The 18,590-nt window shown below is 46.1% G+C and overlaps 1 protein-coding gene across 1 annotated transcript; it reads left to right on the forward strand.

The window, feature by feature from the left end:
• Nucleotides 1-2,229: 2,229 nt before the first annotated feature.
• WFDC1 (WAP four-disulfide core domain 1) lies at nt 2,230-18,307 on the forward strand. Its single transcript, XM_053987813.1, has 7 exons — nt 2,230-2,465; nt 8,128-8,323; nt 9,336-9,419; nt 11,823-11,963; nt 13,513-13,554; nt 14,821-14,895; nt 15,675-18,307. The coding sequence occupies exons 1-6, from the start codon at nt 2,322-2,324 to the stop codon at nt 14,877-14,879; spliced, it is 666 nt and encodes a 221-aa protein (XP_053843788.1). The 5' UTR covers nt 2,230-2,321; the 3' UTR covers nt 14,880-14,895; nt 15,675-18,307.
• Nucleotides 18,308-18,590: the final 283 nt, after the last annotated feature.

Raw genomic sequence — 18,590 nt, forward strand, 5'->3', positions numbered from 1 at the left:
GGAGGTGACAGTGACCTGCATGTGCTGAGCTCTGCCAGCATCCCAAGGTGACACTTCTGTCCTCAGGGTGTCACATTTCCATGGGCTGGCCTGTGAGCTGTCCACAGTTACCAATGGATGAAGAGAGAAGCCTGAGGAAAATGGCCTGTTTGGAGGAAAATTCTGTTTAAAATGTGTGACTGCAGCCCTGGGGGAGAGGAGAGCTGGTGAAAGGGGGCAGAGCAGGTGACAAGGAGCTGGAGCTGTGCTCCCTGCAGGGACAGCCTTCTCAGCAGCCAGCTGCAGGGTGAAGCCTCTGTGGCACAGAATGCTCTCCAGCCCAAATGCTCACTCCCTGTCCCCTTCTGTGCCTGAAAGAGCTGTACCATGGGGCCACCTCAAACCCTGTCAGCCCCCAAAACCCAGCTTGCACCTATGGGGATGACTCTATGGATCAAGCAGGGTTTACAGAAACACAGCAATGCAGGCTCATTGCATCTGCACAGGGATTCCCTCTCAGGCTCCTGCCAGCAGAGCTCCTTTGGGAATCCCAGACCATGCAGAGACACAGCACTTGTGCTGTCCCACTGGGATCCCCCACCCTGTACCTCCACAGCTGTGAGGGAGGTGACCCACTCCAGTTTAACTCTTCATTCCCTTTCTCCCCATAAGAGCAATCCCTGGTTTTACTTCCCAGCAAAATTCCCTGGCATGAACTGAGCAGATTTTTTTACAAAGAACCTTTTTATAGCAGTAGAGATATAGAGAGAACTGCCTGAAGCACAGTTACTGCTAGAAAAACTTTAGGAACCTCAACTCTAGATAAATCAAATATATTCCCTTAAATACTGAGCTTTTTAAGGCACACCTTGCTCTTCTTTCAGGTTTCCATCATCATATTCTGGCAAGCTTCAAGATGAAATCCTTTGGCTTCCACCAGCGTGCAGCTATTGACACTTGGGCATGGATCAAAGTGAATTTCCACAGCTTTCAGGTATAAGGAATAATTAGAAGATTTTTGTGTGTGTGTGTGTGTGTGTGTATCCACAGGGTATAACTCCTGCACTGCTCTGCAGACCCATTTTAGAGTGGATATAAAAGAAATGAAGGCATCTTGCAAGGCTCCTCTCTGCTCAGCAGGGCTGCAGCCGGGGTAAAGTGAAGGCAATCAGGGCTTAGTGTTTGTATCTTGACAACTTTTGTGGTTCTGTTTCTTCCTTCATTCAGGTGGAGGCTGGACAAGCTGCTGGAGGAGAAACTCTGGGGAATTATGAAACAAACAGCCCCCCCATTTGGCTCAGCGAGCCCTCAGCAGCCCTCCTGATGTCTCTACAGTTAGATACATGCAGAAATACATATTTATACACAAGAATGTAACAGCTGCCTCGTTCTTACAGCTCTCGTCAGCACCTGCCCCTGTCTCCATCGCAGGCAGGATGCTGGGCAGCTTTCAGCCTGACTCCACGAGCCCATTCCCATCCTCCAGGCCCTGGATGTCCATGGAGATGTCCAAAACCCCACATCCACTCCTTCCGTCCCTCCCATTGTCAGGCACAGCCTGACTCATGTCCCCTTCCTTGCTTTCTCTGTGTGCTCATGTCATTTCCAAACCACCTTCCTTCCCTATTCCACACCCCAATTTATTTTTTCCTAGCGGTCTTTCCCCTCCTTCAAAATCGTTTTCAGAAAACCAACGTCACCTTGGTTTAATGAAAGCCCCTGGATGTTTATCATGTCATTAAATCGTTTCCTTCACGTGGGCTCCAGATGAAGTTATCACTTTGTCAAGACGTGATGCAAACCCACAGTAGGAAGCACACAAAGGGAGAGCCCGGGCTCTTGGGAAGTTTGGGTGAACTGCTTGCAGAAATCCGCCGAGCCCACCCCTCCGAGACCTTTATTTCCCCCTGCGGCAGCTGTCATCTGATCCCACGCTTCGGCTCTGAATGGGGCTCTCGGAGGATGCCAGATGTTGGGAACAAAGGTCTAAAAATAATCTTTCCAAGTAATCTTCCCGTCCATCACTCGAGGGGAGCGTGAGCTTTGTGCGAACATGCGAGCCGAGAACCTGATCTAACTGAAAGAAGTTCAACAGCAGCTCCCGGCTTCTGCCTCTGGGCTCTTTTTTCTTTTTTTTTTTTTTTTTTTTCTTCCTTTCTTTCTTTTTTTTTTCCCCTTCCCTTTTCCCTTCCCAGAAGCCGCGCAGGGAAAAGCGGCTCAGAGCGCTCAGCCCTCGCTCTCTCTCCCTCCCTCCCCGCCTCCCTCCCTCCCTGCCAAGCCTCGGAGCCGCCCGGATCCCGAGAGCTCCCGGGCTCCTTCTTCCACCTCTCCCTGCAAAAAAAATGGGCTCCAGGCTGCTGCCAGAGATGCGTTTGTGTAAAAAGATCTTCGCTGCAGCCCTGTGCGTCCTGGTTGTGCTGCCGGAGCCGGGCTGTGCCAGGACTCTCTGGAAACGCGCTCTGCTGAAAATGACCGAGAAATACGATGTGAGTAAGGGTGGGGGGGTTTGGGGGATGCTCGCAGCGAAAAGGGGAGTTCTCCTTACGTGTTTTGGGATAAGGAGTGTCTGGACCGGCGGGCTGGCTCTGTGTCACAGCGATTCGCGAAGTTTTCCCAGGCTGCGCGAAACTTTTGCCACCTAGCTGCTGCAGGGGGGAAGCTTGGGAAGCGCGCTCGGAGCAGGGAGAGAGCTTTGGGATGGCACTGGCACCGCTTGCCCTGGAAACTCCCCAGGGCAGCCAGGGAAAAGGGACGGGGGAGAAGGGGGGTGCAAACCCTGCGGCTCCGGGGAGACGTTTAGTGGCAGGGAGATAATGGGATTTATTGCTTGGAGCGGGGAGGGTTCCCTGCGCAGCTCCTGTGCTGCATTTTGGGGTAACTTTGGGTAAATGTGTGCTGGGGGGAGGGATGGTGGCATTGCCCACGGTTCTGTAAATCCCCGGAGCACAGAGAGAGCTCAGCCGCACGCTGCCAGACCGGCGTGCCCATCACCCTAAAGGGTGGCGATCCCAGAAATCCATCCCCGTGGCTGTGCCTGGCACATCCCCTGCGAGCAGAGCTGCTGCCCACGCCCTGGCACACCCTGGGTGCCACCATCTGTGCCTGCTCCTGACAGCCTGCAGCTCCACGGGGCACTGAGCACAGCCACCGCCTCCAAACCCACTTTGCAGGAGGGCTGGGACTGGAACTGGGACAGCAGCGAGTGGAGGGGATGGTGCTGGGTCTTGCCCTGGTGTGTCTGGGCCAAACCACTGTCAGAGATGGCCATGGAGGAAATGGGAATTGAAAAAAAAAAGGAAAATAAGCTAATAGCTTGAGTTTTGGGACTTGCTGTTAAAAAAAAAAAAAAAAAAAGTTATACATTTGAAATTTTTACTTGAGCCTTTCAGGTTCCCTTAGAAACCAGCACTCAAGGTTTCTGCCCCTTGAATGGCTTGGGTGCAAGCCCCAAACTGTTTATTTTCTTATGCTCAGGTCTGATTGCATCTTCCAACCACTGCATGTGTGTAAACAGCACCTTGGTGTCACAGGCAGATCCCTCCATCTGTTTCATGCAGCTTTTAATTCAAAAAGGATGTTTTTATGCCCATGACTTTTAGAGTGATGTTTATGCATGGCAACATTTGGTTTGTGCAATTGCTGACTCAGAATTGTGACACACATCCTCTGCCCCCGATGAGCAAACTGAAATTCTGTCTTGTCTCCTTGAAATTGTGTAGAAAACATTGTGCTGAGATTTGAAAGGCATCTCAGGATTTTTTAAGAAATCTTCTCCATTATAGCCTCTCTTGGGATAAGGTGTCCTCTGGTTTGCACTTTAATTGGAAAATGGTGATGTAAAGAGCTGCATTTCCTGCAAAATCACTCACTGGCAAGTGCATTTGTGCACTGGCAAGTGCAGATGTTCTTCTGCCATATTTCAATGTGAAGCTCAAATTTAATAGGAACTATGAGGTGAATGACCCAGAGAGAGAGGACAGGAGCAGAAGAGGGATTTACATGTTGATTTTCAGATAAGGAGTCCTGCCGAGGCAGAGCCAGCTCCCCTGGGGATATATCCTCTCCTTTCAACCTGCACTTCTTCAAAGGGCTGTTTTTCCTGGCAGCCCTGAATCCAGGTGCTACTGATCTGGCAAGCTCAGCTAGAATTGCTCATATTGACAGAAACATCGATCCAGGGAAAAAAAAAGAAAATGCTTTTCTTTCTCCTCCTCAAAGCCTTGTCAGGGGGAAAAGCGTCTGCTCTCCGTCCTCTCCTGCACCACGAGGCAGCTCTGGCAGCCCCTCTGGTTTCTCAGAGGGATGTTTTCTTTCCTACCAAATGCTGTGTGTACCCTGCAGTTGGAAAATCAGAGTCTGGGGGCAGAGCAGCTGATTTGTGAGTCACTTGGGTAGAGAGATGACAGATGGAGGTGCTGATGGCAACGTGCAGCCAGATGGGACATGGGCCACAGACATCCCTGTGGCACCCCAAAGGACACAGCTTTGTATGGTCTGAGCCCAGAAAATCTGAGGCTACAGCAGGAGGAGTGCATCCAGAAAAATGCTGGATGCAGAATGAGGTGTGAGGATGAGGAGCTGGCTTGGGGTCTGGCCAGGGGGTTTTCATTCACCCTGAGGAAGGGTGTTGGTTGGAAAGCAGTCTCTCCAAGGGAGACTGGAGAAAGGAGAAAGAGCAATGGCAGTGAGGAGAAAAACCTGGCAGGCACAGTGGGATGCAGGAGCTGGGCTTTAAAGCAAATCCATGTATTTTCCAGAGGGACACTTGTCAAGTTTAGTGATTTGCAGCTGGTGTTTGCAGCCCCCACGCTCCAGGGACTGTTCCCAAGGGGCAGAGGGAGGGAGCTACCTGGGAGTGGGTTCAGTTCATTATGAAACACCCATCATGTCTGTTGGGAAAAACCGGGCCAGTCTGGATTTCATTCCACTGTCAACTACAGCAAGTGTTTTAGAAAAATCCCAGCCTTCTTCTAAAGTTCTCCAGAAATGAAGAATTCCTCACAGCTGCTGTAATGCTCTTCCAACAATTTATTTACCCTCCAGCAGCCAGCTGTCATAAATCAGCCCTGGGGTGCCCTCTTTGAGTTCTGGCCCCCATATCCTCGGAGTAACCTGTGAGCAGAGCAGCCTCAGCCTCCCCTTTGGAACCTGCAGACACACACACACACACACACACACACCCCTTTTTCTGTATTTCCTGCTTTCTAGACTTTTACTCATTATTGTGCATCCTCTTGGAGCCCACCCCAGTTCTGCAGCGTCCTTCCAACTGCAAACAGCAGAACCAAAATGACAGATCCTGAGCTAGCAACAGGAGAATATTATTCCCATTGCTTTGGTCTTGTCCTTCAGACTCTTTAAGCTGCTTTCAGTCTGATATTTGCCACTTTGATCATCACTGGTGGGTGATTTTCCAGGTCTTTAATGGAAATATTGGAGGATTCAAATTTCCCTCTGACTGTGTATTTCTTTTTGTTTTCTGGCCGGTGTTTGGGAATACCTGCCAGGGCCAGAGCTGGTGGTGGGAGGCTGAAATAAACCTCATGTGTCATCTCCAGGGGCTCCATGCAGAATATGAATTAGCAGAGAGCTGGACTTTGACACAAGCTCAGGGACCAGCTCCCAACACAAATAACAGAATAGATCTGGGGGTTTGGGGAGGGAGACTGCATCCCTCAGTTGCTGTTGAAATTATGGCTGAGACTGGGTGGTTCCATCCAGGTTTTTCCTCATCTTTGTTGACTTTCAGGGCTCCTCAGCTGAACTCTGAACCTTTTCCCTTACTTTGTTTCTGGCTATCTCTAAGGCAGATATTGTCATCAAATTATTTAATAAGTCTCCCTGGGAAACAGAAATTTACCTCCTGCACTGAAAAACGTTTTTAAAGAAATTTTGACTGTCGTCACAATGTGCAAAAATAATAAATCAGAGCCAAACTGTGAGTGCTGGGAGAGCTTTTAAAAAAACTTATAACCCTAACCTGGAGACGACCTTAACCAGGTTATTTTGGGGAAGGAGGGAATCCTGTTTTATGCACCCATAAACAAGGGGTTTTATTAAACCAAATAAGCAAATTATTCTTATTCTGAAAGCAATGACTTGGGAGCAATAGGTGACCAGAGAAAATGGGCAGGGAGGTCATGAGGTACAAAGTTATTTGGCTGCAACTGTGATATTGTTCCCCAACGGAAATTTCATTCATGGAGCCAGCTGTTCATTGCAGTTTTGGCTTCTTGGTTTCTGAATCATCTGTGAAGCAACTGCAGTAATTGTTTGGTGTTTTTTTCATGTATCCATTATTTGCCAGTATTATTTTGGTCTCATTTCCGTCTGCAGATGACCTTTCAAATAGAATAGTAAACTGTGAGCCTCCAGGATGAACACTCCCTCCAAAAAGGAGACCTGTTCAGTGTTTGGAACTGCACAGATTTATTGTTCAGTGCTCCCTTATATCCCAAAATTATAGCTGGGATGAAATTTTTCTCTATTTAAAATCCAGCAACCCCAGGAAAAAAAAAAAAAAAAGGAACCTAGAAAAGTGTATTTTCAATATCTTCAATTTTAAAACACATTTTGGAGTGTTTGCAGCTTTTGAGGAATGGACAAATATGACAGCTTGCACCCTCAGCGTGGAAAACATAATCAAAATTGGGTTTTTCCAAACTTTTTTTAGTGGTTTAAACAGCCTATCAGTTCATGGGAAAGCCACAGAAGGGTTTCAAAGGAAAAAGCAGAAACTGATTATTGATATGGGGAACAGGGCAGGAGACTGTCATTAGTGAAAACATCAGGAATTCTCTGTCCCTCTGAAAACATCAGGAATTCTCTGTCCCTCTGACACTCCCTCTCCTGCAGGGGCCTCTCCCTGGCCAGCCTTTGGGAGAATCCATGTGGGAACAGGCTGTTGTCAAAGGACAGATGCTCCAAAGGAGCCATTGGGGGTTACAGCATAAGGATGGAGCAGGATGTAGAGAGGGATGTTAATCTCACCTCAAATTTCTCCATAGCCTGCTGGTGAAATTTCTTAGAAACCCCTGGGGGACTGTTGTACCATGTTTATTCTTGGAATAACAACCCCAGTTTCTCATCACTGATTTTGTAACGCACCACTGATTTGGCCAAGTATATTTACACACTTTTTAATGTATTTATAACTTTACCAGCCTGCTTGTGGGGCCATGGCAGAGCTCACTTCACACCCCTGGCTTGATGCTGATCTCTTTTAAAAGTGCAAATCCAGAATCCACTTTTGATTTTTTGAGACCTCACAAATGGTTGTTAATAACTCTGAGACCTGAGTGCCCTGAGCACTTTCTGCAGCCCAGAGGTGAGGGAGTGGTTGAGCCACAGGTGAGAAAGAAGTGGGCTGGGGTGATTCACCTCTCTGCTGGAGGGATTTGGCTTCTTGCTAAAACAGCCCCAGTGTGAAAAATATCTGAATGGTGCCTCATAAATGTTCCTGGGCCTGTTAATGCACTTTACACCTCCCTTGCCCTGTCAGTGTGCAGTGAGCAGCTCAGCTTCTTTCCGCTGCAGTGAAACAAGGGCTCATTTTCTTTGGGACAAAGCTGCCATCACTGTCACAGATCTCACCCAGAATGTCCCATGGTTTAGAAATGGTCTCTAATTTAACAGCCCAGAGTTCCACCGTGGATAAACTTGAAAGGGTCCCCTATAAATTCTGGTCCAGACAAGGTGATGGAGATGGAAGGAGCCCACTGAGGAGAAAGGTGCTACCAGGGACATTAGTTTCATGTCCCAAAAAAACACAGAGCCCTCATTTCCACTGCTTCCCCATCAAAGTGTTTGATTTCCTCATCATGAGAATGCCTGGAGTTTTCTCTCCATTTCCCAAAGAAGTATAAAAGACTTTAAAGGATTTTTTTCTTTTAACCTCCTAATTTTCAATGCAATAATCTCAGTTATAAATTGAGATGTTGCAATGACAATAAGTTAGTGCTCGTTTGGTGTTTCCAAAGCACCCCACTGAGGGGATCACACAGTGCTGGGGGAGCCACACCCTTATCTCTCCTCTCTGAGAGGAGAACCCAACGCTCAACCCGCTTTGAAACCCCTTGTCCCGCTTCCCCCGGCGGGATGCTCCGTCACTCACGCCGAACCTGATTTCCTTTTCTTCTCTTTGCAAAGGATTATGAGTACCCTCTTCATTCTCACAGTTCCCAGCAGCAGAAGAACGACCGGTGCCCGCCGCCGCCGCAGAGCCTGCCGGAGCGCGCCTGCGAGGTGCCCAGCTGCCGCTCCGACGCCGAGTGCGAGCGCCACAAGCGCTGCTGCTACAACGGCTGCATCTACGCCTGCCTCGAGTCCGTGCAGCCCCCGCCAGGTACAGGGAGCCCTGGGGGAGCTGGGAGGCAGAGGGGCTTGGGGGGATGGCGGCGATCTTCGTGTGTGTTGAGTGCGCGGTGCGAGGTTGGAGTGCGAGTGGACGTCGGTCTCTTCCACCGGGCAGCACTGACAGAACAAGAGGACACAGCCTCAAGCTATGTCAGGGAAGGTACAGGTTGGATATTAGGAAAAGATTTTTCACCGAAAGACTAATAAAGTACTGGAATTGTCTTCCCAGGGAGGTGTTGAATCACCATCTCTGGGTGTGTTTAAAAAAACACTGGACATGGTACTTGGTGCTACAGTCAAGTTGAGGTGTTGGGGCATGGGTTGGACTTGATGATCTTAGAGGTCTCTTCCAACCTCATTATTCTGTGATTCTGTGATTCTGTGATTCTGAGTTCTGTTCCGCATTTGTGGTTTCTGGCGGGTTGATGAGTCAAAAAGGTGTCCGAGGCAAGCTGGTGTGGCAAAATCTCTACTTGGATGAATTGTAGAAGTCACTCGAGGCTAATTGTTTTCCTGGCATGGCGTTTTCCATGCCCCATCCCTGGAAGTGTCCATGGACAGGTTGGATGAGTCTTGGAGCAGCCTGGGATAGTGAAAGGTGTCCCTGCCCGTGGCAAGGCATTGGAATGAGGTCCTTTCCAACCCAAACCCCACATTCTGTGTTCCTGTGTTTCTATATTCAGGAAAAGAGGCAATCCTGGCCTGAATTAGTGCTGACAAAAGTGAGGCAGCCAGCTCACCATCCCCTGCCATGGGAATGAGAATGGGAAGCAGCAGCAGCTGCTTGGGCCTCTAGGACACCAGGTGCTTGTGGCCCTGGATAACATCCATGTCTCCCTTTCCACTGGGACAACAAAAACATGAATATAAGTCCAAATCAGATCAATCCATCAGGCAGCCTCCTCACAGGCCCTTAGAGGAAATCCATGACTTTTCCATAACTCTGTGCCCTGTGGCTGCTACATCATGACACTGTGGTCTCTTATTTCTCTCTTCTGCAGTCTTGGACTGGCTGGTTCAGCCCAAACCCCGCTGGCTGGGAGGCAATGGGTGGCTTTTGGATGGCCCAGAGGAAGTCTTACAAGGTACAGGACATTTCTCTGTCTTCTCTGCAATATCCATAAGCACACAAAGGCCCTGGAGAATAAATCCCTCATACACAGAGCTTGCCTGGGATGTTGGGCTGCTGGGGCTGCTGGTATTTGTCTGGAGTTTCCACAGGAATAACTCAGTGCGGTGCTGGGAGCTGCTTTTGGGTGCAGTAAATACTTTTTATGGATATGGATTATCCAGCAGAGCACTAGGGATGCTGCAGGGGACTGGGCTTGTACCCATTCTTCAAATAATTAGAGATATATCTTCCTTTTAGAAAAAGGCTTTGTCATCATACACATAATTTTCTGCCAGCTTCCTGGTAGAACGTGGGTGGACTTGGAATGGGAGATCCTTTAATCCAGAGTGGCCTCATCACCCAGATGCCTTGGGCTGGGGCTGTGGCTTTTGGATATGAAGGTGACTTGGACAGGAGCCCTGGAAAACTGCTGGAGAGCTGTGCCAAGCTGACGTGAACCTGGGGCATCTAAGTTTGGAGACTGACAGTGAGATTGAGCTTCTCAGGTTCATTCCATAGGGAAAGGGGTTTTAATTCATTTTTTCCAATACCTAAAACTGAAATAGGGAAGGAGTGGGGAGGTGGGAAGAGAAGTTTTCTTCTGTGAGGCATTCCCAGATGTATGGACACCTGAAGTTTTTGGATTTTCCATGGAAAAGTTAACCCAGCTTTTGATCAGCTTTAGTCAGATCCAGGCAGTGCCAATAAATTCCCCTCTTTGGACTTACACAGATGGTTTTAGACTCGCTGAGCATCAAATCTCATTTATTATGGAAACTCCAAGTTCTTGAAGAGAAAATTCTGCCTCCAGCTCATTGGAGCTGCACAGCTAGAAATAAGATAAAACAGGTTCCTCCTCATCCATCCTTGTCACGCTTACATTATTTGTTCTTATCTGAACACCTTCATCTCAGCTTGAGGGAGTAATTAGGGAAGTAAGAACCATCAGTCATAGCATGAGAATTACAGCAGAGGTACTTGAAATTAAAAATGGGAGGGAGGAGCAGCCCTGCAGAGTCTGTACATGTAATGGCCACAAACACTGCCCAAGTCTGCTTTACCTTCCCTATCCCAGGCCAAAGTGGTGAAACCTCTGTTTGGGACAGGGGTGGCACTGCCTGACCCTGCAGTGAGTCACAGCTGAGGTTTGGATTCAGCAGCAGGTCCGTGGGCGTGGAGCAGAGCACAGAGCAGCACAATGCCAGCTTCCTGCTCACATTCCCCATCCTCACCCAGCCCAGAGCCTGGTGGGACACACTTATCCCTGCCTGGGGGGAGCAGCCCCATGGGGGGATCATCCTGCATGGTGGGCAGTGCTCATGGGTTTTGGACTACCTAAGGACAGAGGTCGGACAAAATTAAGGGGATAAAAAGCAGTTTATTTATATTTATTGAAGGGCCTTCAGGTACGTTTAGGGCAGACAAAGCCCCCCAGGGGCTACACTCAAAATGGACAGCAGGTCATGGGGTTTTCACACTTTCAAAAGTTTGGTCCATTTGCATATTGGGGGTTAATCTGCCAATTCCAGCTTCAGCTAATGAAGTCATTTACCCCAAGTTTGCACCCCCCCACTCACTTTTGTTTCCATCTCTGGGGGCCTGAGGCAGTGAGGTGTCCTTGATTGCCAGGCCTGGAGAGGAATTGTTGTGTCTGCCCAAAATGGGAAAGCAGCAGCTCACACTGGGTGTGGAGTTCAGAGTTATGCACTTGGTGCCTAAAGAGGCTACCTGGAACAGAGGCTGGGCAAAGTTAAAGGAATAAAATAGGGATTTCTTAAAAGGCCTCAATGGATACACCTTGGGCACTACAAGAGTCTGGCCGTGGCTCCACCCAAGATGGACAATGGGTCACGAGTTTTCACACTTTTATAAGTTTTGCTCCATTTCTATATTGGGGTTAATTGTCCAATTCCAGCTCCAGGTTATGCAGTCCCATCCTCCCAGTTAGCTCTCCTCAATTCCCTGTTGTTTATACCTTTTGGGCTTGAAGCTGCAACGATGTCCTTGGGCTGGAAGAGGATTGTTGTGTCTGACTAAACTGTGAAGAGAACTTGCTAACAATTTATACGAAGCTCAGAGTCTCACACCAATGCAGTACGGAATCTGAAAAATACAAAAGCTAAAACTTAAGGCACCGCTCTAAAGAATTGCAGGATGGCAAATATATGACAAACATACAAGCTAAAACCCTACGGCGCGGGTGGCGGGTGCTGCCCACCCCACAGCTGGGACTGTGCAGGGAATGGGGCTGAGCTGTGCCAGGAGGGGCCAGCCCCGTGCTGCCCTCGTGCCAAGGAGCCTGAGGTGAGGTGGTGGCCGTGTTGGGGTCCCCGTGGGTGTCACAGCGTGGCTGGTGACCTGCAGGCTTCTCTTGCAGCCGAGGCCTGCAGCACCACGGAGGATGGGGACGAGCCCCTTCACTGCCCCACGGGCTACGAGTGCCACATCATCAACCCGGGCAACACGGCCGAGGGCATCCCCAACAGGGGCCAGTGCATCAAGCTCCGGGGAAACCCAGGTAGGTCCCTGCAGGAAACCTCCCTTTGTGGGATGATGCCTTTTTCCAGGTAGGTCCCTGCAGGAAACCTCCCTTTGTGGGATGATGCCTTTTCCTGACTCAGAGATGGGGTAGTTGAGAGGCGTTTTAAAAACTTTTATTCCATTTTCAGTCTCACGTGAAGGGTGAGACAATACAGATGTTATAATTCACGCCATCACAATCAGAAGTGAACTATTTATTAATTATAATACATTATAAGCGTTTCTTGACCTATCAGCTTTTTGCCACACTGCTGTAGATGCCTTAAAGCCAGTCATCTAAAACTACCCCTCGTGGGTCCTACTCCAATGCATCTTTCATTGTTCTATTTCTCCAAAGAATCCAGTCTTACTTGCAAGGCCATTCCTTGAAACTTGTTTCTAGTTCCGTTTCCCTCTCAACCATGTCTGTCCTACTCCATGGCATTTCTAAGTCAGCATTTCTCATCTCAAGGTTTCCATGTGGATGCACACTGTGTGAGCCTTCTGCCAGGCTTGGAGAATTCTCTACAAATCCATTTCCCACATTCCCCCCTCTCTCTTGAATGGAAAAATCTTCTCGTGCATGCAGATGTTTGCAGGGCAGAACCAGAAAGGAAGGGACCAGGACACCAGGACACTCGTGCCAGTGTCCTCTGGGGCTGGGTCTACATGTGCTGTTACACAGCACAAAAATTAGAAATATTTATAAGTTACTGCATGCTTCAGTGAGAATTCTGAATTTTAAATTCCAGTTTTGTCTTCTGACTTTGCTTTCTGCATCCAAAATTTTGTTGCCTTTACTCTGCTGACGCATTTGCCCGAAAAAGAATTTCATACATGCCAAAATATTTTCCAGGAAAGCTCATAACATATTTAGATATTCATTGAATGGTAGGATATATACATTGGCACTGGGCTGCAAATCACTTCAGTGTAGAGATGTGAGACATCAGTTTTGCCATTTGGTCACTGTAAAAACCACGGGAAGCATCAAACCAGGTCTCTGAGCTGCTTCCAAAACAGATTGAGAGTTTTTCCAGGGTTTTTTCTTTAATAACATTCATAGTAACCAATGCAATGTAGAACTGTGGGGATCCTAGACACAAAGTATTTCTATGGGCTTAAATAATTATATAAGTGGCAAAAGAACAGAACAAAACAACAGAACAAAAGAACAGAACAAAATAGCTAGAACTTGAATTATGTAAAACACTAATAGATGGTCTGAAATGTTACCCAAATTTTATCTCATTTGGGAAAGCCTATGGTTCCTTGACTTGTAGCTACTGAAAAGGTTATAAAATGCTAGTGACAATTCCCACTCTTATGGCAATGAGTTGTGCCCACAGAGCTCAGTAATCTCAGCAGTTTATAGGAAGTTTATAGCAACCCAAATTACTTCAGCTACAGAGGACTTTTATATCCCTCATTGTGAGGTTATTATTTCCCTATCTCTAATTTCTCTGTGCTGTACACAGAAGGCCAGAGTTTAACACATAAAATGAAAGCTGGCTGGGTATGTTCTCACCATGTACCTTTTTTTCCAGATGGACACAACCTGAGGCATAAGTATTACAAGGAATATTTTGGTAAGCTGCTGGCATGAAGTGTTTGTTGTTGTTGTTATTATTAAGCTTTATCATTTTCGCAATGTTTACAGGGAATTTGCTCCTTATGAAATTAAGATTTGTACATAGAAGAAAGAGATTCTTTATGTTCAACTCTCTATGCCTTGGTCAGAAGATCTTATTTTAAAATCTACAATGTCCTGATTGTGGACTTGTGAGAACCAGAATTCTCAGCTGTGACAGAATGAGTCAAATGGTCTTCTGCCAGGGGAGCCACCCAGTCCAATAATGTATTTTATTTTTAAGCATATTTTTGGAGCTTTGCTCTTGGCCCAGGACTCCTTGCAGCTGAACACAGAGCTCTGCCAAAAGCAGAGTGTTGGGCTGTGGTAAGAGATAAGGGATGGCTGGAGCCCAGTGAATTCCCTCAGAGGTGTCAGGTCCCTCTCACAAACCTGGGGCTCACAGAAAGCAGGAGCATCTCCCACATCTTTCCTCACAGTTCCAAAGCTCCTGGTTCCTCCCTCTTGGATGTGGATCAGATTGGAAGTGACATTCAGGTATAACTAGACAGCACCTTTGACATAAGATTTACAAACAGCCAAATTTGGCCACTTTGGCTGATAAAACCATGAGAGGATTTCCTTTCCTCTTTTCCAGTGTGGGCTAGCCCAGCTCTCTGTTAAATAATGATACCAATATGTTGGAATCCTGGATGCTAAAAATTTTAGACGTTCTGTACTGAAAGGCACAGACCCACAACAGAACACTACATTTGACCTGAAGCTGTGGAGAAGATTTTAAAAATTGATTAATAGTACTGAGCTTACTGAGTATATAGTTAGTTAAAAGTGTGTAATATCACAGAGTAAAAAACTTAGAGTTTGGGGTTTTAGAATATAAAAATATATATGAAGCAATATAGAAGTTTTAGATTAGAGACAAGTTGTTGTTCTTTACCTTCTTCTTCCTTCTTCTTCATGAGTTTAAGTAATGTTTTGAGATTGGACAGAAAATTCTGCATTGTGGGCTTCAAATGATCAGTTATTGGGTTAAAAGGGAAAATAATGTAAGTGTCCTTTCTTAATTAAATAGTTTTGTTTTAAAAGACCTTGTAACAAGAGGTAGTTAACCATTTTGTGCCTTGCTAATAAAAAGCTACCAAACTCATAGCTGTGAGACTATTTCACTTACAAGGAACTATAAACTGCACTGCTGAGAGAACCTCGAGAAACCATTTGCCCCAGCCCAACCCAAAACCTGACTTTGCTGCTGTTTGTTTTACAGGGAGCAATTCCAACAATTTGGTCGGCTATGTGAAAAACCAGCAGAAGCATTTAGGCTAATTGAAGGTGTGCCTGGGTAAGTGCCCTGTGAATAAAGGGAAAGCTGGGTGGAAATTGCTGCTGCTTAGAATGCAATTATTCAGAGAAACGATTGTCTGAGGGTGATATTTCCTCTAAGGACAGCACCTTAAAACCCTGTACAGGTGCATGAAACACTCTCATTCCACCAGACACACCTGATCTCTTTGCAGAACCTTTGCCTTGTGGGTACTTAGAGGATGGAGTGATTTTTAGGATGAAAAATAATTGGTGTTCCTTAAGACTTTATGTTCAGGGGCTTCTTCTAACACTGGTGTAACTGGGCCTGCCAGACAAATTAAAAAGCTGTTTATTCTGGCCTGACTGGAAAAAGGGTCAGTCTTGCAAATACTTCAGCACATGGGGGGTTTTGTGGGATAATTTTATGTGTGTGAACACTTGTGCTGAGCAGTGGCACCCAGTCATGTGAGCAGAGGCACATTTATCTGGCCAGAGCTAAGCCAACAGCAAAAGCTCGGTCTGTTTTATCAGCCTTGCATTAGGCAAGAATGACAATATTTATTACACCAAAAGTTCTGTCCCAAGATGGTTTTCTCAACGTTTTGAGCTTCACTTTAAAATCAAGTTGGGTTTAGCTGGGAGTTGTGAAAACAAAGCAGTTCAGTGTCGTTCTGTACCTACGTCAGGCTGGCTGTTAAGATTACTCAGCTACTTAAGGACAAGTTCTGTGCAAACATCCTAGGAAGGATAAATATTTTAATTCCTCTTCCTTTTTTTTTTTTTTTTTTTTTCTTTTGTTGTTTGGTTTTCACCCAGCTGGACCACTCTGTCAAGGAATGCTTTACCCAGCAGCTTTCTGGTCCCAGATCTCCACATCTCCAGCACCCCCTGATCCCTGCCCATCACTGACCAAAAAATTCATTATCCAAGGAATAGGATGAGTCCAGATTTTAACCCCACCAGGAAGGGGTGAAATGCAATCCCCTGAAGGAAGCCACACTGCTTATCAGCTGCCCTTCTACAAATGAAATGCAAACACCTCCAAGGGATCCCTGTAAGCCACAGTGCCATGATCAGGCTGCTGACACAGAGCCTGCCCTTCATGTGCTTGTTGTGTGACCAATTCAGATTTCAGGCCTGTGAACACAACCCACTGATGTCAGAATTCTACCTAAATATCATATCTAAGTTGCTTTAAAATAGGCGAGACTAAAGAGGTTCTCTGGATCAAATCCAGTGCCTGCCTGTCTTGAACAGCCCCTTTAAAGGAGACTTTTCATCAGCTTAAAATTCAAAGAAACCTGCAAGTTTCTTCTTTTCCTATTTACATACAGATAAAAACCAGGCTTGGCACCCACTCTAAATGGCTAAACCTGAAGTCTTAAGAATTTGACTTTAAAAACCAGCTTTATAAATGATTTTAGGTTACTTTCCTCTTCTCAGTCTGGTGAGCTGCAGATTGAGAGTTAATAATGGAACAGATTCCTTCCTGCAATATTCAGGCAGACACACAAATGCATGCCAGGTTTTGTAATGTGCTGTTTTTAGCCAGCACAGTTAATACTCACTAAATCTCTGGGTTTGTACCTGCAAAACCTCAGCAAGAGGCCTGAAGTCTGGATAATTTGTTAAATGTGTTAGAAAATCAAATCCAGGATAAATTTGTGTGCTGAAAAGGATTGTCTGGCAGATGGGCCACTGCTCCTCAGGAGCCCTGTACCTTTGTGTTGATTTCCCTAAATCTTTAAGGTCTGGATATTGGTATTTGGGCCTCACAGCTTCTTTTAGCTGTTTACCATTTTACAATGGAAAACATGTTTTCTATTAAGGTTTTCCTTTCCTGTGGCAGTCCTGAAAGGACAGTTGCATTTATTGTGATAAACCAGCCAGAATTGTTTGGCAGAAAAGCCGCGTTTGCTCCATGGTTTAGTCCACGTCCCCATCTGCATGCATGAAATTAGCATTTTGATTTGCACAGTAGTAGCACTGCATATAAATACCCAATTCACAAATGCAAGCGCCTCTTCCACTCACAAAATACAGGATTATTTTCTTTTCCACTCACTAAACGATTTAAGCCAAATCCAAGACACTTATAAAACACTTGCTACTTTGCACATCACATTTGCAGTTGGAGAGAGGGAAGATGCCAAACTGCTCTTCTGTTTCCTATTCTAAACACAGTCCTGGGTGCTTTATAGAGCAAAGGAACAGCTGAAGGGCTCCACATTTTCCTAAATATCTTCATTTGTTGAACACACTTTTTTTCAAAGTGCAAGATCTTAAATGCAGCACCGTGTTTGGACAAAGCTATTTCTAGAATTTTATCCTATACAGCTTCCAGCAGCGAGATCTTAATTCCTGCTTGGACACAGGAGCCACAGAACCAGAGAATTGTGGAATGGTTTGGGTTGGAAGGGAGTTTGAAGCTCATCACCTTCCACTAGACCAGGTTATCCAGGCTCCAATCCATATTTTATAGTTCCAATCCGTGTTCAGACCAGAAACTTGTCACTTATCCTACTGCAGCCTTGCTCCTCAGTGCTGCTGAGTGAAATGGATTGATTTTGTTCAGCATTACTTCCTGCAGGAAAAAAAATGAAATTCTGAGTAAATGAGCAAAGCCCTCCAGTGATCACTGCTGGCCCCGAAGGGTAAATGCCAAAATGTTCTATTTTAAACTAAAAAATTCCTAAAACCTTGTGAGGCACTAGTTGACAAACTGGTGGTGTGCATTCACAAATTTGAAAGATTAAAACTTCAAATCTCAACCTAATCTCTCAAAGCAGCCCAAAATATTATTAATTTGAGTGGACACATTCACTTCAGTGTCTGTTTTCTTTGTAGCTGCAGAAGCTACAAACCACCTGACCTCCTGGGTGGGACAGCACAGGTATTTTCTGCTTGCAAAAAGAATTTAAAAAAAAAAAAAAGAAAAAGAAAATTGACAAATTAATAATTTGATGGTGAATTTCTGTTTACTGGGTGTTTCACAGCCATCACCCTTCTTTGTGGTGCTATAATGCTCAGGGGGCTTTTTCCAAGTTAATTCAAGTTATTAATTGTCAAACTCAAAGAAAAGCCACAGAAGGGACTCGACAAAGTGCTGTGTTTTCAACAGTGAAACACTGAAATGTGAAACTCAGACACTGAAATGAAAACACAGAACAAGTGAGCTGTCCTCAGCTGCTCTTCTCTCCAAAAACAGGTGCTTTATCAGCAGCTTGGTGCAGCACAGTAGGAAATGCCTGGTGCAGGATGTTTTTAACATTTTCATGACCACTTTGCAGCATGTTTGGTGCTATGATAACCTTCCTGTGTGTCACTGAGTGCTGCAATGCCCACGGCTTCCCACGTCCCCGAGGATCTGGGCAGCCCTCCTTGGTTTGTGCCATTCAGGTTCTGCTTTGGTGCTCAATAAAAAGTGACCAGTCTATTTTTCAACCCTGCTGAGTTTCTGTTGTGTTTTCTTGGTGTACTTTCAGCTTTGGATTATTGAAAAAAAAAAAAAGAAAAAAAAAGGAGAAAACTTCTAAATTTTAGTTGTTGGGAGAACATAATACAAGCATAGGGAGACAAAAATAATTTTGTCCACTGGAAGGGAGGTGATAGATCCCAAAAGACATCCACCACCCCTGTCCCTTCCAGAGGGGCCCCTGTTTTGGGTCAGACCCTCAGTTCTTGGCATTTGCACTGCCCACAGAGGAGCAGGTGAACAGCCCTGTGTAGTAA

Source organism: Vidua macroura, chromosome 11 (genome assembly GCF_024509145.1).
Source record: "Vidua macroura isolate BioBank_ID:100142 chromosome 11, ASM2450914v1, whole genome shotgun sequence".
Classification (NCBI taxonomy): Eukaryota; Metazoa; Chordata; class Aves; order Passeriformes; family Viduidae; genus Vidua; species Vidua macroura.